Consider the following 20,679-nt stretch of genomic DNA (forward strand, 5'->3'; position numbering starts at 1 on the left):
CGAAACCGGCTTTATGATGGGCCAGATTTGCGCTGGAATGGTCGTAACTGGGTCCGAAAGACGCGGAAGAAGGAAAAAAGTACAGCCTGGCAATCGAGAATGGGCGACTGCAATTTGTTGCATCAGTGGCGACGGTTACGATATACCCCCGTATATCATCGTCAAAGGCTTTTACCATTTGTCCAATTGGTATACAGAAGGCGGTCTTCCGGACACGTGGCGCCTCAAACCCACCGTTAATGGATGGACCGACAACGAGACTGGCCTCGACTGGGTTCAGCATTTCGACAACCATACAAAATCGCGGACAAAAGGCGTATATCGGATGTTAGTGCTCGATGGGCACGGCAGTCATCGATCCCCTGAATTCGAGGGCTATTGCAAAGATCACAATATTATTCCACTTTACCTGCCTGCTCATTCATCTCATTTAACCCAGCCACTTGATGTCGGAGTGTTTAACGTCCTTAAGCGGGCGTACGGTCAAAAAATTAACGACTTTATCCGGGCCCACATCACTAACATCAGCAAAGTCGACTTCTTTTTGGCTTTTGCAGCGGCTTACAAAAAGTCAATGACAAAAGAAAATATGGCCGGGGGTTTTCGAGGGGCGGGAATTATCCCCCATAGCCCGGAAATGGTCATATCTAAGCTGGATGTTAGGCTACGGACGCCGTCACCTAAAGAGCTTGATTTTTCCAGCACCGAAACCTGGGTCTCTCAAACACCGCACAACCCGACAGAAGCCGTTAATCAATCTACCCTTGTTAAAAGTCGAATCAACTGTCATCAGGGAAGCTCGCCAACGCCTATTTTTAATGCTGTAAAGCAGCTAGCAAAAGGGTTGGAGTCGATTGCTCATCGAACCACACTTTTGGAAGCGGAGAACCACAGCCTTCGGAAGGCCAACGAAGCGCTTAGCAAGCGGCGCAGGGCTCAAAAAACACGTATCCGCGAAGGAGGGTCATTTACCATACAAGAGGGTCAGAATTTGCTTCAATCAAATGGTGCCGATGGTCTAATATACGAAAAGAAAGATGAAAATGGGGAGGGGAGTAGTGCGCAGCCGGCGACTAAACGACGTTGCGGCAACTGCGGTAAACCTGGACATAATGCACGCACCTGTCAGGAGGATGCAGAAATGTCTGATGTACATATATCCGATTGCATTGAGGTAAATTGAACAACGCTGGCGTTGCAATTGAAATTGGAAGTAGTATTGTGCAGGAAAAGTGTCCGGGGTCCTGATATGTCCGGGGTCCTGATGAACCACGTTATATATATATATTCAAACTTTCTGACATTACTTGAGACGGCAGGGATATCGCGGCAGGATTAGACTTTTCTTATATTATATGCTTCCCGACTTTTGTAAGTTTGTCGCTCTACTCCACATACGTCATTCCATATTTTCACTGCTTCTTCGCTTATGCTACTTTGATAAATCAAAGGGACCAAGACCTTCAAGCAATATTTTTTCTTATCGCAGTTACTGTCTATTCCATTTTTACAAGTACATATTAATCTTGCCACAGGCGTCGCTGCTACCGGCACTGCGACTGGCACCAACGAGCCCGCCCCAAAGGAGGACTTTGACTTTGGGCTAACAAAATGCTTAGTTGAAATCTTCGCACCAGGCCACTATTTCTACATTACCCGTTCCGCGCCTAAGGCATTGGTCGGCTCTTATACTTGTCGCTACGATAGGGGCTGCACAGAGGTTAGTTGCGATGGTTTGCCTGAAGGTTGGAAGGTTACGATTGGCACTGTGGCAAGAACTATATCTTACGCTTGAGAAAATGCCGCTTCTTTACGCACCAGACTATTGGCAACAGCAGATCTCCAGGATTTAAAAACTCACATTTATAAGGACCAGGCCCTCACACTCACCTTTGAAAGGGATGGAGTATCGAGCGGCCGTTTTTCACTATTCAGCGGCCACTTTTCGTCACTTGACATTTCAAACAGCTAGTGTTTGCACTGTGCTGCTTCTACTGATGCAAATTCGGCCAAGTTAAACACAAAATGTGGTCGTAAATGATGATGTCATGCCAAACGGTCATCTGGCGGTAAAGAAAGTAATATAATCTGATTCGATCGAAAAAGTTCACACTTCCGGCCCCACGATCGCCTGCGTTGCGTGCTATATATTATGCCTTATTCGTCGTGCCTCGTGCCTTGTGCTTTTGGGAATTGGAAACACATCTGATCATATGACACATATTTGGATGTGGTTTAGCTGGGGATAACTCCCGGAAAGCATTTGCGCGATTTTGTCACCCACAAGTGGCATGGGCGCCATCGCCCTACGAATGCCGATAGAGCATTCTGCAGTGCGAGCCCACGGCAAGGGAGAAGAAGATGCCCTTCCCACCGGCCCTAAAGGTGCGTCTGGATAAAGCTACAGTGAGGAGGGTTTCTCGATAATTCTGCTTTGAAGTTTGTAGACGAGAAAACTAGATACCTCTGCTTCGAATGTACATACCGGGAGCCTGCCAAGGAGGGAATGAAGGCCTATAGGAGTAGAGCGTATGAAGGGTTCAAAAAGCAGCGGACATGCCCATAGACGGTGATGAGGTCGAGGTGGCCTATAACGGGGTGTAATCGAATCAATAGATCTGTTGCGAACCCTTGCTTTCAGCTCATAATCTTCAGCAGTTTTTGAAATTATCCATCCTTGAGAGACAGTTCTTGTACTCGCCTGGCTTATATTTAGTTTTATGGGAGTGGAAGCGACCTCTAAAGTCTCCCAAAGAAGCATTGATTGTTTATAGTAAGGGTTTTAAAAATAGCGAAGCCAGTGTTTGGCGACAGAAATTAACGCGCTGCGCAAGTTTGGCTTGATTCCTTTCGACATGATGCATGTTTACTTGCCTTACTGGTTCTGCGCTTCGCTCTACGTGGAACTTGCCTGACATATTGGACTACCCCCTAGACGCTGTTGACCAGCATGCAACTGGTTGTATCATATATCTGCCAACGAAAACTTCTCTTGGCTTTTGGTCACTACCTACAAGTAATCGAGGTTGTAGCCTGCCTGTGAGCGAATTTCCACAACTGCGTGAGGCTTCTCAACTTCATCAAAGAGTGCGACCGTCCCCCGGTGCTATTGACCAGTGAACAGGCTTTTTACACATCCTGCGCCCCAATGCTATGCTGTGTTAGCGTGGATGCAGCCTAACCAGACTGGGATGAGCGACGCACATACCGTCAGCAGGTATGCAACCTGCATTGAGGTCTGATTACTCCTTCCGATCCAATCACTCTTCCTGCCACCTCATTTTGTATGGCTGTGCGTTTATTGGTACTTGGGTATTCCGGTTCCGTCGTCATTCTTCTGCTTCTTTCCCTCCTTTCATCATCCTCGCATTTTCCATGCACCTACGTTGCCTACCGAGTTCGCGGTTCTTTTCTCTTCGTCTGAAAACGGCAGCGACGATATGGACCCGATAACCATCTCCACGGCCGTAATCACCTTTGCAGGGGCTGTTGTGTCAATTGGCAAGGGCATACGGAAGCTCAAGTCGCTGGCGCGAACCGATGCCGACTTCTGCGACCTGCTCAACGAGCTCGAAATGCTCCACGTCTTTGCGCAGCAGGCGTCCCATACGGTCGATGGCCTCGGCCGGTCCAGCGACGTGCTCGCTTCTTCGGCGCAGGCTTTGGAGCGCATCCGGTGGGACCTCTGCAAGACTGCAGCCGAGCTGGACGTCTTGGCCACCGACTTGGCCCTCGCGAGCAGTGGGCGCGTCGACAAGCAGGGGCAAGCCAGGATACCCAAGCTGAAGTGGCAGCAGAACAAGAAAACTGTCGCGGAGCTGCGGGTACAGTGCCGCCGGTCTCGCGATAACATGGCGTTGCTCCTCAACATGCTGCAGCCGTCACTCCTCACGTAAAGTACCCCACTGTCGCTTTGTTTGGTTTTCGCATTTGCAGTCTAGGCAGGGCTGACACACATGAAGCGCAAACAACTCCCGAATGATGTTTGTGATTGAGGCTGTCAGCGCTTCGAGCGATGAGGTTGCCAGCAAAGCCGCAAACCAAGCAGTCGAGCATGTATCCGGGCAAATAAAAACCCTCGAAGCAGCTATGATGAGATTGACGGCCGGCTCAACAGCCACCGGCAGCCCACCCAAGATCCAGAAAAAGAGCAGCCGCGACAAGGGCGGAAAACGCAATGGCCCTACCCCCAAAAACTACGCAGAGGCGCTGGAAGCAGTGTTCCTACGCGCATCTGTCTGGCAATCCTGCGAGGGCCATTGCGGATGCCAGTGCCACACCGTTTCGCCAAGGCAAACGCCGGCCTGGCTCCGCTCTGCTTTGGGCAGCTGCATGGTCCGGTACAATAGCATCCCGCTTTTTGACAAACGACCTTGCAACTTTGCCGGGTGTCGCGCAAGCTCCAGAAAATCCTTCTCTCTTCGCCTGGAGTGTCCTTGTTGGCTGCTGAAACGCACAATCCAAGTGGCAACGTCGTGGAACGCCTGCAGTGGTACCGATGTGGCCTTGTTTGTTGGGGTGCCTAGAGCGGCCGATTTTTGTTTCTTTGTAACCGCTCTTCATAACAGGACAATATCTGCGCCGAATCTCAACATGCAAAATTTCCTTTTCTGGATGCGCCCCTAAATCTGCCCTGAACTGCACTGAACTGTAGTCTCAGGGCTCATCTCTGAAGCCCGTAGCTCCGCAATTGAGCGTGGCTCAATTGCGGCTGTGGATTGTACCTGTGGGTCCAAACCCAGATCGCTTCGGTTCTTTTCCGCCAATGTAATTGGTGGAAAAGCCATGTGGCTGGTAAGGTACATGGAGCGCTCGGTCCACCTTGCGCAGCAAGGGGGTCTAGTCTGAGCACTGAGACTACCTTAAATCAGAACGCGCGCGATCTTTTTAACCAATTAATTGGTCGAAAAACCATGTGGTTAAAGGCACCTGGAGCGCTCGGTGCACCCTGCAACGCAGGGGGATTTAGTTGAAGCACTGAAACTGTTAATAATTTAAGGTAATGACTGTAACTATGTATAAACTCGCATGAATTTTGTTGAAAAACTCTGCATCGTGTCCTTAGATCACATCGTTGAACACGTGATCTACTTACTCGCATGTCTGCCTATGAACTAACAAGTTCTATTATTCCTTTTCAACGCTCAATACCCAAATCCACTTTCGAGGTATATCCCACTCAGGGAAACAATATCCCTACCAACCGGCCCACCAGGTATAATTTCCCGTTTGCTCGGCAGTATCCCAACGCAACTTTGAGCTCGAGTCTTCCGGCCTCTTTGGCCAGGCCTTGTCCAAACCCTTCCAAACTTTCACATCCTTCCATTCGACTGCGCTTGGGTTGACGGCTTTGGACATCCCGTTTTTCATTGTTGGATTAGGTTCCCCAGCAAAAAAACTCAGTCCCGTACTGTCCTTGCGCATCGGGTAAACGCGGCTGGTTAGTGCAAAGCGGTCGTTTACGAACACCTCTAAGAGAGATTTGTCATAAACAATGGTAAATGTAATCTTTTCTGCTTTGCCGTCGGTTGCGGTTATGTAAGGGCAAAATGGCCTTCGTGCGTTGTGGTTGCAAAGATGCCCTTTACCGAACTGCTATGGTCACGCCGAACTCCGATTGTCTTGGCTTGCGTATCGAAGACAATACTGGTATATTCGGAGTTATCCGGGCTTTGAGCGATGATGATTCCACCAGTGCCTTTGATGGATGAGATTGTCGCCGTTAAAATAAACGAATCGCCTACGTCGCTAGAAACCTTTTGGGGACCCCCTTTTGTCGACACAAGGCCAACGTTTAGGGCTTGTTGGGTTGCCCCCTTCTTAATCGTTTCCACAACCTCTGTCAAAGGTCGAATTCCCAACGTTTGAGCAGTGTAGGCGCCGCCCTTGCCCGCGATCCATTCGTTCCCGTCCACGTAATGGTTTTTGCGCACCCCTTGCGTCTCTTTAACAAAAAGCTCTGTCGGTAGTGTCATAGACCCAGCGTAACCAAAAGCTTTAAGGACGTGATATCTCATGTCAAGTTCGGGGTCTTCGTTTGCCCACCCCCACATCACCCTCCTATTGTTTCCTTTGCGAGTGTCTGCCCAGGTTGAGTGTGCATATGCCAAACCCCAGTCGACGGCACCACCTGAAGTGGGCTTGAATTGGACGCCACCATTAGTGCCGCTGGAAACGGCGCCACGGTTCCAAAGTGCCCACTGCTCGCGGGTATGACGAAGGGTATTCCCACCTTCGGAACCCATAACGGTAAACCAAGCACCGTCGTTGGTTTTGGCACCGATAGGAATGTTGAAAAGGCCGCTCGCTTCAAAGTTATATCCGTAGGAGCCAGTAACATCTGGGGCACCAAGGCTAGAGTTGGCAGTCGGTTCCCACAGGGCACCGAGGAAGGACCAATCCGTCAAGTTCGAAGCTGGTGCGGCGTAAAGAGGCATGCGCGGACCGAGAAACCCAGGGCGGGCAGTTCCATGGAGCTTCGCAGGAACATTAGGACCTTTTAAACCAGACCCGAAGGTGGCGTAATAATGAGGCTCTTTAACGTTTCAACGACGTCAAGTGCCGGGCTGGGAAACAGAAATGGGTCCCGGAACCCGGTAACATTCCAGCCAGTCGGCGGGCTGTTAATAACAGGTCCGATTTCCTTCCATGTACTGCCGCCGTCACTGCTGGTGAAAAGCGCCTGGATTTCGGTGCCTGGTGTATAAGGAAGCTTCCAATTGGTTGGCAAATGATGGACACCTGTTACAAAACTTAACAAAATTTTGTTTGGTTTTCCCTGTAGCTTGACAGGCTGCGTAGTCCCTGTAAAGAACGAAAGTGGGGCTGTTTTATAACGTCCAGCAGCCAAAGAGACAGATGAATCATCTTTCCAATCTTTCGCATCGGTCCAATGGACTAGATTTTTAGAAATAGCATGGCCCCAGGAAATATTGCCCCAGTTGACGTAATTTGGATGAAATTGATAACTCAAATGGTATAAGTCGGTGGCCGGGTCGTAGACGGCGCCGCATGGATCATTCATCCAGCCGTGAGGTGCAATAAAATGGGAGCGTGGCCTCCATCGCGTGAAAAGGCTGTTGTTACCAGCTTGAGTGCGCAGCCAATCCTGAGTTATCAACCCGGTATTCGGAGCCTCGGAACTCCCACCTCCAATCTTGGGCTTTGGAGCAGGGACCGGTGCGGGCCTGGGGGCAGAATTTTGTCTAAGCCTCGGCTCGTTTCCGCTATAGGTGGAAGCAGCCGGAACGCCGGCAATAGAAAAGGCGACGGCCAAAATGAAATTGAGTTGCATCGTGATAATGTGTGTGGTTCGCAATTGTTCAGACTCAAAAGGATTTTATTGGCTGAAATGAGGCTTGAAACCTGGAAAATGAAAACAAGAAGAACAAAGGAAAATAGACAAAAGAACAAAGGGAAAAAAAGAGAGACAAAAGGAAAGAAGTCTTAAAGAAAGTGACAGTGCTGGTGACTTGGACGGCGAAAACAACATGTTCGAGAGAACGATCCGTCGTTCCTTTTATACAACCTCATATTCTACAAGCTCTTGATCAAAAGCAAGACTGAGTGACTAGAAATGAAGAGCATCCCTGAGTACTATCCTCTTTCACCGTTTCAATGTTCCCCTTTCAAAGAAACCTGAATATTACGCTGTCACGATAGCACCTAACGTGGGCATTGATTCGGTTGACCCCTGAAAAAAGTAAAAGACTGCCCGGAGATTCTGCCCTCCTATCACATCAAACTCACTGATCAGGAAATGAACGCAAGCCTAGATAGCGAGCATGGTCTGTCGCATGGAGTCTGTCCCATATCAAAACGCGCTAGCTTACCACCTTTGTAGCATAGCCTTGCCTTTGTAACATAGCCTTGCTAGGCTAATAATGTGCGACGGGTTTCGGGGTTAAATCAAAGCTTGATGTGTATTTGGCACCGGGATTAGGAGCTTTATTTACTGATTTGCCACAGTAATTAACTACTAAAACTACAAGAATAAGTTCCAGGAGGCCTACAAGGTACACCTTTAGCGCTGCAATTATGGAGAGAGGCAAATACAGTAGTATTTGAGCAACCCCTAGCTAAATGTTACAGGCCAGGTCACCGACCCAGTTAAACGGGAGCTGCTGAGGCTTTACTTATTTATACGAGTAAACTTACTTTGTGGATGCGAAAATGCGAAAATGCGAGATGCGGGTTGTGTGGTGTGCAAACTTGATTCGGTTAGCGGGCAACAAAATAAACAATGAGCCAAAAAAGGGGTAGGGAAGTTGACGAACAGGTTTATTAGTTGCATTGAGGGTTGAAAGTGGATTTGTTTCTGATTGGAATATGATTTTAGGCACGGTAAATACTTGGTAATAGCTGCCAAGACTAAAAATACAAAAATAAGTTCCAGGAGGCCTACAAGGTACACCTTTAGCGCTGCAACTATGGAGAGAGGCAAATACAGTAATATTTGAGCAACCCCTAGCTAAATGCTACAGGCCAGATTACCGACCCAGTTAAACGGGAGCTGCTGAGGGTTTATTTATTTATACGAGTAACCTTCGCATATATATGTAATGTAAACCGCAAGACTATAGTTCGTTTTATGGAATTGAGTAGGTTTATTAATATCACCTCCTCTCGGGTTACGTGCCTTAATATCCCGTTTCGGCATGGCGATCGTGAGAAAGTAGAAGTGTGACTTGTGAATAGGGATAACGGATAAAACGGAGGGAATACTCCCCATAAGGCTAGCCTCCTCTGCAACAGTAGGTCCACATGTAGCCTGGAATTAATCAGGATCTCCACCAGACAAGGCTGGTAATCGAATTTACCCTGCACTTACACTTTTTTTTGAAACCCCATAAGGTACCTCCCTTGTTTTTTACTCCATTTATCTTCAAAATCCTGAGTACTTATTGGCCCTTGCTTTCTCAGGGACACCCCAGGAACTGATTCATTCCGGGCTACATGTGTACCTCCAAACTGGGGGCTCCCCCCTTTCAGCGCGTCACCCAGGCCATGACCACAGCCACAGCCACAGCCTAGCGGGTTGGCCATACCGCTCTTGGGCATACTTTTACACCGAAAAAAACTCCGAATCGAGCGGTCCCACAGCCAAATCTCGGTAGACTACTGGTGGTGGATCGGACAGGGTTATGGCAAGATTGGGCACCGATCGTTGGGATCCTCAAACTCCGGGTGATCCGGAGGGTGGTACTGTAGCTAAGACGCGCGTTTCTCTGCGCGCAACTTGCTTTGTTTATGGTGCCAAGGTATAGCGAGAGAGATGACGTAGGTGCCAAATGCCCGGCAAATCTACTACAAAGATGATCAACACACACGCAGAGGCCTCTGACCTTCACTCACAATCGCATCCGGCGTGAGCAGAGTAGTTGGCGTTGCACGGGGTGGATGGATCATGGAGATCTGCGGCAGAACATTTTCCCCGCAACAACCTCGATCACTTTTAATTTTCCTATTTTGGTGATTTCAACTCGTGGCAACAATGCGTGGTCCGACAGGGTAAATATGTCCTGGATGACTGCCTTGCAAACCGAAAGTTGCAACCACTGGTTGAAGTCATTGACCATGCCTCGTCCAGCAGCCTGGCCGGCAATACCACACAAAGGATCGATTGGAGACTCGAGCTTCCAGGATCTGGAACAGGTGGGTTCAAGTCAGCGTTGGCACCCCGAGCAGCTCTACAGACAGGCGGGATTACCATCTCTTGTTGGCAATCCAATGACAACTGAGGCACAAGAAGTGCCAACTGCGAACCCGGGGAAATTCTCTTTAGGGGATTCTTACAACTCTCTCCCGTACACAAAATTTTCAGTATGGGCGCACGGACCATGCTGTTAACGTTTGCGCGGGACTTCCGCCTGTAGCCCTAACAGGCGCGCACACACGAAAAACTCTTCAACCTGTCGCCCTAAGCACCGTCACTACACGGAACGCCTTTCCTCGCAACACCCATGTATAATCGACAGACCTCCCCTTTGACGAGTTTTCCACTGATCGCGGTGAAGGAAGAGTCCGATCGGCGGTTCGGCGCGCCACCCGCATAGAGGCGCACAAGACAAGGCCCAATCTCGCGATGCGAGCCAGCGTGGCACAAAAAAACTTTGCCAGCCGGAAAGGCAGGCGTCCTTCCCCGGAAGGCTAGACAATACGGTTTAAAAGAAAGGGAAATTAGGCTGAGAACCACCCGACGGTTCTTCGAATCGACAGGGCACCCTCTCACCCCCTCACACCTTCTGGGATTGCCTGCAGCGAGGAGGTAGTGCCGTTACGGGGGTTGGTTAGTTGTACGTGGACCGGAAGCACTGTGCCGGCGCGGCAGTCTCCAAAGGGTCCCGACAGCAAGACGTGGTCGGCCCATTGCTGGAGACGGCTTTGGGTAACGGGAAGCAAGAAACGTGGGCACGGCCTTGGTTCGCACCCTTGGTACACCCCGTGGACGGTGGGCCGTGGTGGAATAGTGTGACTGAGGCGCCCCATGCTTCTCACTCGCACTGGGAATCTGCGCCGGGTCTGGAGGACGGGAAGAACTCGATTGCATTCATGTCCACATTGTGGCGCTGGGCTAGCCCAGGAACCAACGGGGGACTAAGCTGTGGATGGACATGTACGGGGTGTCGCCGGCTTTTCGAAGCTTTCTACTCGCACTAGGGACGTACACCGGGGCAGATGATGTCGTCGGCATGTTAGGCGGAAGAGACGCTATTTTAGCCGGAGAGGACGGATGCGCGCGTCGGTCTACCAAGAGGCCTTTTTGTGGATGCGGTAGGTTTAAGGTGCAAACCTTGTATTTACGTGGCAGGCTGGGTATCCAGCGACTAGGAGGGCTCTAGCTGGCCTGTCCGTTAGAGGGTCTGGTCCAACCCTGTGACTATAGTTTACTGTAGGAAATGCAAGGAGCAGCCAGTCAACTGGCATATTTCCAAACATGGTTACGACCCACATACGGCTGAGGGCACGTGGATAGTGTCCTTCCTTCAACCCGTAAAGCCCTTTCAGCTTTTTGGAGTGTCGAGACGTGCGCGGAAGGTTGAAAAATCACGCAAAATTACACACCACCACGACGGTTGCCAGGGATATTGCGAAATACGTCGCTGCGTACGGCAAGCGCGTTGCGGCATATGTGGTGAAGCAAAACATGCGACAGAGGAAGAGCCGTGCAAGGCAGCCCCCAAATGCGTTAATTGCCACGGCCATTTCCCATCCGGACATGAGAATTGCCCTGCCCGACCTTTGGTGGTAAATGGGAAGTTTGAACGACCTTCACAGCGTAAACTTAAGGGGATTCGCAGAATCGGACGTGCCAACCGTGCCGCGATTATCAACGACCGGGCCGAAACGGCCCGCCGAGAGCCAGCACCTGCAATCCCGGTCCTAAGCACCTTATCGCAGCATTCGCAAACCTCGAGCTCCCGATCGAGCATTTCAAACAAAAGAGCGCGGCCATGCGAGGCGGCAGGGGCGGACATCCGTAACTTCCTGCAGGTTGAACAGGAACGCGTGCACGACGAAATCGTTTGGGCAGCCGAAATGGAGGAGGACGCAGCGGCTGCCGAACCTTGCCCCGCTGATGGGATAGACTTGGAAGCAACCCGTCGATTAATATGACGAAATACTCGCTCGGCAATATGCAGCGGGAATGCCTCGACGTAGTTTGGGCCAACGTAGGTAAAAGGATGGGTGTGCATCTGAGCCTATTGGAGTTGTGCCACCAGAGAAAGGTGGACCTGGTTAACGTTTAAGAGCCATGGTGCGGGCTAAATACGACTACACAAACGCACCCGGGCTATGATGTTTTTGCGCCAGTGGACGAATGGCACGCCAACACTTACGAAGCCATGACTGGGCTCCGGCCCCGGGTGCTCACCTACGTCAAAAAGGGGGCAGCCCTAAGGGCCGCACAACGACGGCTACCGCAGGGCCAAAATACGCGGGACATACTCTGGCTCGAAATTAACGGAATACTGTTTGTTAACGTATATAGGGCTCCGGGCACTGAAGCCGCGCTGGAAATGGTATGCAATACCGTGCCAAATGGACCCACGGTGCTAGGCGGCGATTTTAACGTAGCGGCTGCTGCATACCAGCCGGGCCGCGCAAACGCACGCGGAGGGGACCAACTGACGGCATGGGCGCAAACCCAGGGGATGAGTTTTACAGGAAATATCGGCGTGCCCACCCACCGCGACGGGGGTTTACTGGATATGGTCTTTTCCAACCTCCCCAGCACAATAACTGTGGTTGACAGCAGTCTTTACACAGGCTCCGACCACGAATCCCTTTATACCACGCTGCGGACGCGCGGCGCCCCCCGCCCGGAGGCGATCAACGTTTCGGTTAGGGACGACCGGTTACCAAAGTTCGCGGAGCTACTTGCTTTTGGCATGCAAGACATGCCGGACCCGGGATCCGCGGCCGATGGCTACGCATTGGACGCGTGGGTAGCTGAATTTACAACTTTATGGGAGCAAGTGACGTGGGTCGTGGGTACGCCGGCGGGAAAAAGGGACAGCTCGGCTCCCTGGTGGACCGAAAACTGCCAGCGGCTCTGGTCCGAATTCCAGCGGGTTAAACGGAGCGCTGTAAATAGGGCAGACGCCTCTGCCGAGGAAAAAGCCTATACGAAAGGGGTGCGGGCCGCGAAGCGGGAGTACTGGAGGCACCGGATCGACCAACTGCGCGACGATAAGGATTTGTGGAACATGGTGGGCTGGCTGGGAGCCGGACCACGCCTCCGGTCCCCGCCGCTGGTTATTAACGGCGAGCAAGTGAGCGAGCCTTTAGCAAAAGCGGAAGCACTGCAACGGGAGGTGCTTGGCCGATTTTCGGCGGAGGATGACCTGCAGGGAGACCCCTTGGAGGCCTGGTCGCCGGACGAGGCTAAAATCCCTTGGGACACCCAGGTTAGTGCGGAAGAGGCGGAGCGCTCCTGCATTGGGGTTACGAGCACGTCCCCGGGCATCGACGGAATGACCGTCCGGCTACTAAAAGCCGGATGGGCTTCGTTGGCCGAGCCGGTGCGCAGGCTCTACCAACGTTGCCTGGAACTCGGACATTTCCCAGCGCCTTGGAAGAAGGCCGAAGTCGCGATGCTACCGAAAACGGGGAAGAAAGACCGGAGCAGCGTTCGATCCTGGCGGCCTATAGCCCTCCTCTCCTGCATCGGAAAAGGCCTCGAGAGGCTCGTTGCACGCCGGATAGCTTGGGCCATACACGACAACGGGCTCCTTAGCTGCACCCACGGCGGTGCCCTACCCAAACGATCGGCGACGGATCTGGTTTGTGCCCTCGCCCACGATATCGAGCAGGCTCTAGCTCGCGGGGAGGAAGTCACCCTTGTCGCATGCGACGTCCAAGGCGCCTTCGACGCCCTCCTCCATAGGCGATTAATACGGAAAATGCGGAGCCTCGGGTTTAGTAAAATGCTCCTCAGGCTCGTGATTAACTTTTTAAGCGGCCGCCAGGCCCGAGTCCGGCTGGAGGGTACGACCACGGGCTTTAGGCGGCTTGGGTGCGGCACCCCGCAAGGGTCTCCCCTTTCCCCGATCCTATATATGCTATATTTGGCGTATCTCGTCAAAAACGGTACGAAGTGGCGGTTGGCATACGCAGACGACGTGCTTACATGGAAATCGTCACCCTCGTTGGAGGAAAACGTACGTTGGCTGGAAGATAAACTCCGGGATATGCACGAAATTGCGGCGGAAGAGAAGATCCATTTTGCAGCGGAAAAGACAGAGGTGATCCATATCACTAAGAAAAGGCACGGTCGCAACCCGGAAATCCGGATTAATGGTAGAACGGTTACCCCGGTCCAACTACCGGGCGGTCGACGCGGACAAAGCGCCTCCGGGGCCGAGCGCTACCCGGGCATGCGTTGGCTTGGTTTTTGGTTCAGCCGACGGCTAGACGGGCGCCGCCACGTGGCCGAAAGGGCTGCCAAAGCAATGGCGGTCGCTGCCCACCTCAAGAGCTTTGGGGCAGTAAGATACGGACCGCCTGCGGCTGCACTTCGCAAGGCAGCGGTGGCATGCGTGGGTTCCTCGGCCACCTACGCAGCCGAGGCATGGTACAACCCAGCGCACAAGCAAAGAGGACTCCTCAAAGCATTGAACAAACCGCTGGTTTTAGCGGCACGGGCAATCCTCCCGGCGTATAAAACCACCCCCTCGTCCACTGTTCTCAGGGACGCAGGACTACCCTCGGCCCGCGTCGCGCTGGCCTACACCCGCCTGAAATACGGCGCCCGACTAAGGCTCGCGGACAAGGGGCACCCCCTTGTCAGCCGCCTGCGTGAAACACCTCGTGCCCGCAACTCGGGCCATTCGGCCACGACCCTGCAAACGGCTGCACAACTTCTCCCGCGGATCCGGAGACTAGAGTTGCGCGCACCTCGCAATGCCCCGGATTCTCGCACTGACCCCACCGGAGGAGTCCCGAAAGAGGAAGCGGCCCGCCGCTTTATCGAATGGCTGGACATGGTATCACCTGACGATATCGTGGTATATACGGATGGTTCGGAAAAACACGAAAACAACTGCGTCCAAATAGGGTACGGATGGGCCGCTTTTAGGGCGGGCCTGGAATTTGCCGCAGGCTCCGCATCTATTACGCCGGAAAGCCACGTTTTCGACGCCGAGGCGATTGGCGCCCTAAAAGGGCTACAGGCGGCAGCCAAGGCCCAGCCAGGCGCCCGGATCTGGATTTGTGTGGACAGCACCTCGGTTATTTGGGGTCTTAGAGGCGACGCGCCGCGTTCGTCCCAATGGGCCTTTCTGGAGTTCCATGACCTTGTCGATCTACTCCGAAAACAAGGTACCGAGGTTCGGGTCCGTTGGTGCCCTGGGCACCAGGGAATCCCGGGAAACGACCGGGCTGACGAGCTGGCCAAGGCCGGCTCCGCCGGACCGCCGGACCCAGACCCGAGGGCTCAGCAAACCACGTATAGCGGTGCCGGCACGGTCCTCAGAGCCATTCTTTCGAATATAGAGAAGGACTGGTGGCGTAAAGAACTCTGTGAACGGTCCCCCGCATATAGGGAATGGAAATTCCAATACACACCGAGAAAGGAGCCCGAGGAACTGCGTTTGCCAAGACCCCTACTGGGCCATTATTTGGCCATGAGGACCGGCCACGGCGATTTCAAGGCCTACCATGACCGTTTCAACCACCAGGATGCAAACACCTCGTGTGCCTGGTGCTGGAAGCGGACCTCCCCTGAGCACCCGGTGCACTGCCGCTATTCGCGGGCGGTGTGGAGAAACTGGCCGTGGCCTAATAACGACCGGCCGGCCGGGCCGCCAAATCGCGCCCAACGCTGGAAATTCTTCCAGACAAGCTTCGGGCAACCGAAAAGCTTTGAGGCGTTTTCGATAGCCACCAACTACTTCAGCGCCCGCCCCAGAGCGGCCCGCCAGCGCCCCGCGCGCCACGAACGCACTTTACGCCTAGGGACACCGATCGTAAACGACTCGAACTCTGACGAGGAATAGACTTACTGCCTTTTCACCCACACTTCACGGCACAAGCCGTCAGACGAACCCTCCGTGCACCTTAGGCACGGGGTCGCGTCAGTGAACTAACCCCCTAAGCAGGACCGGGCCCGAACCCGGTCAGGCACGATCCGCCTCTGCCCTCCTTGTTTTCCCCCTGTGTAAATAAAGAAGATAGAACGCGCGCCGAGATACCCCTCGGGAGGTTGCTAACGGCCGGCTAACAAGCCGGGCCGAGCCCGGCGTTAACTAATACTACTACTACTACTAATTAGGGGATTCTTAAGGGGCATTGACAATCTTTGTATCCGGAGAGGCCAAGGAAAAGAGTATACATGATCGAGGCTTTCAGGTCTCTTGTTAAATCGGAACTCTGCCGGCAAAGCTTCAAATGATTTTCATAGGGGCTACACTAACGAGCACTCACCTCCCACTATTTAACACTTGCACTTACGAGTATCCATTCTATACAACTTCATTTATCCCAGACGATACGATTTGATACGCACCGCACTTTTGGAGCGAAAATACCTCCCTACGGACATTTGCGACAAGTATGGCACCCCGTTTTTGATAGTAAGTGATGTTTTGATTCTCGAGGAAGCGTTTACCACATGTCGTATTGCTTTGATTACGGCAACCCTTTCACCAAGAACACTGATTTGACGTGCAATCAAAGATATGCATTTCAGAGGATCCAAGTAGATATTTTTTTCTATTAGATCTGGTCATGCAACTAAGCGAAGAATCCGGGAAAAGCATCTTGGATGCAAATGGCCTGTAGGTGTTATTAATCAGCAACGAAAAGTCTACTTGACAAACTCGGCACACGAACTAACCTCTACATCCAAACTAAGATCGCTCGCCGACTATGGTCAATCGTGCATTTGGAAATCAGCTAGAATGCAACTAGATTCTACCTGCGTCAATCGGCTTCAACGAATTGTGGAGCAAGGGTCTGACTTTCTGTCACACTCGCCATCACTCATACACGACGCAATCCGCAGCATCAACACAGTGTCATTGGAAGACGCCATCATTAGCGAGCACGGCAAAAATAAACGACCTGAACATTTATGGGAATTCACCACTCCACTGGGCTGCTGTTCTAGGCGATACAGCTGCAGCCAGGACGCTACTTAGGCACGGCTCCAAGCAAGATATCCGATCCAGGAATGGAAACTCTCCGCTACTCGAGGCTTGCTCTTGGTGTGATCTGAAAATGGCTACTGTGCTGATCGACGCAGGTGCCGACGTCAAAATAACGAACTCAATTGGCCAGACTGCTCTGCACCATGCTGCGCGCTCAGAAAATCCACATCTGGTGCGCCTTCTCCTCGGAAAAGGGGCACTCCCGAATGCGGCCGACAAATGGGGCCAAATGCCGTTGCATTACGTAAGTATGAACGCAGAAACAACAGAAGCACAGGCTTACCAGATAGTGACTGCGATCGTGGAAGCGGGCGGGAATGTCCACCTCGTCAATGACTATGGCGAAACACCTCTGCTAAGAGCGTCTTTGCATAATAGACGGCCTGCAATGCGGGCCCTTGTCCGACACGGCGCGCGCATGGACCACCTTGATAACTATGGAAGGGGAATTATCCATTACACACTCACGAGAGGGAGTCAGAAATATCTTGACCTGTTGAGGTGGGAGTCAGACCTTGAGGGCTTGGATCCCGATATCAAGAATATGCACGGAGGATCTCCTATTCAAAGTCTGTGTTATATATTGACACATGCGGCCAACTGTCCCGTTGCACAATGGCCAAGAACGCACTCGCTCGTTTCCTCCGCCAGTGCGTTGGTTGTAGAGCTGAGGGAGCAGAACTGGGCGGCTGGCAGGTTTCTCGAATCAAGAGGAGAGCTGCAGGACAGCGGGTGGCACAACGCCCTGAAGCGGTGGCTTGGGGCGGAGTTTCTGGCTATGCAATATGACCCCGATCTGCAGCACGAGGTATGGGATCCGACGATTGATTGGTATTTTCTCGAGGAGCATGTCGATGAGAGGCAAGATCCATGGGACAGAGAGCCTTGGGTCGAGGATGATGGCGGTGGAGGCTGTTTTCTAGGGCTTCTAGCCCTGTTTGGAGAAGACTGTGATGACATGGAGGATCTTGAAGCTGCAACAAGTCACGCTTCGGACGAGGACGATGAGGCGTTCTTTGACGCTGTGAATTTCTAAAGAGGCGAGGTTACCAGCAGTTTCACCATGGATCCCTCCGAGAAATTCGTCGTGGTCTTCAGCGATCAACCAGCGCCGGGACCTATCCAGTACTTGGTCAGTCCACCTGGATTGGTGGCGGATCAAGCCGTGCGTGCTGCGCAGGTTGGCCTCAATTGGGCTATGGAACTGGCCAGGACGGACCCAGCACGCGACTCGATCTCTACTTGCGGGTAAACCAAAGCAAACCAAACCCACATCGGGCACAGAGCGGCGGGCCGAAGTCACGAGGGCGAACATTCTCTCCCGGGTTGAGAGGAGGAATCAGAAGCTGGCGACCCGGGTCCAGGCCCTAGACAAGCCGAGAGCACTGGGCCCGCAGGGCCAGTGGGAGAAGGACTCGGAGACGGAGACGCGGACCAAACTCGTGCAGATGTGTGAGTTTGGGATTCATTCACTCCTTGTCAAAGCGGTCAAGTTGCTCTCCAGCAGCAAGTTGACGAGCCGATGCGGACATGAGGTGCGACTTGACCAGAGTGCCCGTTTGGACTGGGCTGAATCATGGCTCATCCTACTTTGTCGAGCAACGTGTTGTCAAGAACTCGGAGTGGAACCATCACATAACCCAAAAAGACAAAAACAAAGAAGAGTCATCGCGAACTATTCAAAGTCAATTAAGGCGTGGCATCCCTATTTTAACGGTCCCAATATGCTCAACTTGCTCAGTTTCGCAAATCTTTTACCAAATTCAGTCGAATTCCCCGCGCGGGTGAGCGTCCCCTACCGTGCAAATCGCCGACCCACCACGGATCAATCGGCTAGGCCGTTCACGTTCCATCGGGGCCACATGATGGAGTGTGGTCAGGGGTAACCCGGTGGGCGTGAGCAGGTAAAAGCATCTAATGCGACAGCGCAGTGTCCATTATTGAAAGCAAAATACACATCATCGGAGAATATACGGGAGTTGATCTACAGAGCGCGCGCATCATGCCGGGGGTATATTGCAAATTAAATTAAACAAAAGAGCTAGGACGGGTTACATGTATATGTTAAAGGTGGTAGTGTGCACGAGCATTTTACTGCTTGTTGAAGTTGTAGCACTGGTTGACGATGGGGACCTGGACCCCATACAGATCATGCGACCAGTACTTGGTGATGAAACCCTTGAGCTTGAACAAAAAGTCAGACTTGATGCCGACTCCCTGCTCGCAGGCGGCCTGGCCGGTGACAGGCTGCAGGACGCTGCCGACGGGCTTGGTGGTGGCGGATCCACCAACGCTCAGCTGTTGGTTCCCATCGAGGGTGAAACGGTTGTTCACGCGCGGCTGGGCCGTCAATCCCGAGGAGAGATCCACCAGTCCACCGAGGACCTTGATGGCCAGCTGAACCGTCACAGAGGCGTAGACGTCAGCGCCGACCTCGGCCTTTTGGGAGATGTTGGCGGCCGCGGTGTACTTGGGATCCCAGCCGGTAGCGGAGGTCCCCCGGTCCTTGTTGACCAGGTCAAGGTGGACGTTTCCGTTGGGCATGGCTACACCGAGCGCCGTGTGGACATCGACGGCTCCAGATGCGGAAAGATCGACACCGATCCCAAAGGCGACGCCGGGGCCGAGCGCGACGACGCCAGGGACGGTGATCAGCGTGTACTCCAGCTCGTCTGTAGAGTACTCAAAGTTTTGCGCGTAGGCGGCCTGGATGCTAGCCGACAGTGCGACGTCGGCCTTGAAGCTGGCGTCGAGATCAAAGTAGAGCTCCTTGAGCTTGAACGCCCAAAAGTCGTAGTTGAGCTTCCCCGAGAAGGTGACGGTCGACTCGAAGGAGGCGTGGTCAGCAGTGATCTCGAGGTATGGCTCGAGGTCCAGCAGGGTCTTCTTATCGGCAAGGGCGGCGCCGAACGAGAGCGATGTGCTGGGGTTGAGGTTGATGCGCTTGCGGAGGGTGGCGGCGGGCAGCGACGAGAAGGTCATCTCGCAGGTCTCGGCGACCTGCTCGATCTTCTTGGACGATGCCGTGCAGGCGATGGACAGGTCATCCTTGTTGGGCTTGACATCCTTGACCTTGAAGAAACCACGCTCGAACTCGTCGTTGCAGTTGCCCTGGCCGTTGGTGACAATGATCAAGCCGTCCTCGAGCGACTCCCAGTTCTTGGCGGCGATATCAAAGGCCTCCGTGTCGGAGAAATTGACCGTCAGGAGGTTCTTGGAGCACTTGACATTGGTGATGGAGTCAATGTACTCGAGGGCAACAAAGGAGTGGTCGGTGGTCAGGGTCATGTTGATCGACCCCTGAGGCGCAGGCACCGTGGTGTTGTGGCCGGCGGTGCTGTTGGCAAAGGGGGGAGGGGTGGGCGTGCTGCCGTCATCGCCGTAAAAGAGGGAGACATGGGGCGCCGGGATGATGTTCTTCTTGTCCGAGGTGTCGACGTCGGGCGCCTTGCAAGGCTGGAGGGTCGTGGTGGTGTTGACGGGAGTGTCGACGCCGCCGCGAACAACCTCTTCGGGCAGCTCCTCCACGGGGGCGTCCTGGTCGGGCATGTCGACGACAATGTAGCGCACCACCTGTTTCTCAGGTGGGCACTCACACTGCTCCTCGCCGCCGATGGCACGTCCAAGGGCGGCCGAGGCGAGGAGGGATAGAGAGAATAGCGAGCGTGTGTTCACCATTGTGTCGGCGATGACTTGAAGAGCAGGGCAACAGACGAGTAAGGGGGGCGGGCGTGTGACTGGAGCTGAAGGCGAGGACCGGCGCTGAGGGAGAGGACAAACCCCGACAATGAACGCCGGGAGACAATCCATTTTGTACGCCTCTCCCGCGCCGCCCGGATGCTCACCTCACATCGCTTGCACAACTCAACTTCGCTTTGGCAAAGAGATTAAAGGGCATGGGATTCAGCGCGACCGCAACCAATCTACCACCCAAGCAGATACCAAGACCCCCGTCCCAATTCGGCAGCTACCGAGAGCGACAACGGTGGTGGGGCGGGCCTGCCCAATGCAGCGATTCGACCATCCC

General features: G+C 53.2%; 6 protein-coding genes across 6 annotated transcripts; 3 read left to right on the forward strand and 3 right to left on the reverse strand.

The window, feature by feature from the left end:
* Positions 1-1,355: 1,355 nt before the first annotated feature.
* On the forward strand, positions 1,356-1,853 carry MGG_16946 (uncharacterized protein; the record flags this gene model as incomplete). The annotated part of the gene is made up of 3 exons (XM_003713023.1): positions 1,356-1,371; positions 1,536-1,720; positions 1,836-1,853. The coding sequence occupies 3 exons, from the start codon at positions 1,356-1,358 to the stop codon at positions 1,851-1,853; spliced, it is 219 nt and encodes a 72-aa protein (XP_003713071.1).
* Positions 1,854-3,440: 1,587 nt separating this feature from the next.
* On the forward strand, positions 3,441-3,896 carry MGG_07836 (uncharacterized protein; the record flags this gene model as incomplete). The annotated part of the gene is made up of 1 exon (XM_003713024.1): positions 3,441-3,896. The coding sequence occupies one exon, from the start codon at positions 3,441-3,443 to the stop codon at positions 3,894-3,896; it is 456 nt and encodes a 151-aa protein (XP_003713072.1).
* Positions 3,897-4,965: 1,069 nt separating this feature from the next.
* MGG_07837 (beta-fructofuranosidase) lies at positions 4,966-7,294 on the reverse strand (the record flags this gene model as incomplete). The annotated part of the gene is made up of 6 exons (XM_003713025.1): positions 4,966-4,983; positions 5,096-5,103; positions 5,205-5,469; positions 5,589-6,533; positions 6,602-6,741; positions 6,838-7,294. The coding sequence occupies 6 exons, from the start codon at positions 7,292-7,294 to the stop codon at positions 4,966-4,968; spliced, it is 1,833 nt and encodes a 610-aa protein (XP_003713073.1).
* A 2,053-nt stretch (positions 7,295-9,347) lies between these two features.
* MGG_16947 (uncharacterized protein) lies at positions 9,348-10,693 on the reverse strand (the record flags this gene model as incomplete). The annotated part of the gene is made up of 6 exons (XM_003713026.1): positions 9,348-9,645; positions 9,796-9,842; positions 9,980-10,149; positions 10,242-10,371; positions 10,430-10,521; positions 10,591-10,693. 6 exons carry the CDS (start codon positions 10,691-10,693, stop codon positions 9,405-9,407), a joined length of 783 nt encoding a protein of 260 aa, XP_003713074.1. The 3' UTR covers positions 9,348-9,404.
* Positions 10,694-16,722: 6,029 nt separating this feature from the next.
* MGG_15256 (ankyrin domain-containing protein) lies at positions 16,723-17,839 on the forward strand (the record flags this gene model as incomplete). Its single annotated transcript, XM_003713027.1, has 1 exon — positions 16,723-17,839. One exon carries the CDS (start codon positions 16,723-16,725, stop codon positions 17,686-17,688), a length of 966 nt encoding a protein of 321 aa, XP_003713075.1. The 3' UTR covers positions 17,689-17,839.
* An 804-nt stretch (positions 17,840-18,643) lies between these two features.
* On the reverse strand, positions 18,644-20,565 carry MGG_07842 (uncharacterized protein). The gene has a single exon (XM_003713028.1). It carries the CDS (start codon positions 20,460-20,462, stop codon positions 18,744-18,746), a length of 1,719 nt encoding a protein of 572 aa, XP_003713076.1. The 5' UTR covers positions 20,463-20,565; the 3' UTR covers positions 18,644-18,743.
* Between the last annotated feature and the right edge of the window lie 114 nt (positions 20,566-20,679).

Source organism: Pyricularia oryzae, chromosome 3 (genome assembly GCF_000002495.2).
Source record: "Pyricularia oryzae 70-15 chromosome 3, whole genome shotgun sequence".
NCBI classification, from domain to species: domain Eukaryota; kingdom Fungi; phylum Ascomycota; class Sordariomycetes; order Magnaporthales; family Pyriculariaceae; genus Pyricularia; species Pyricularia oryzae.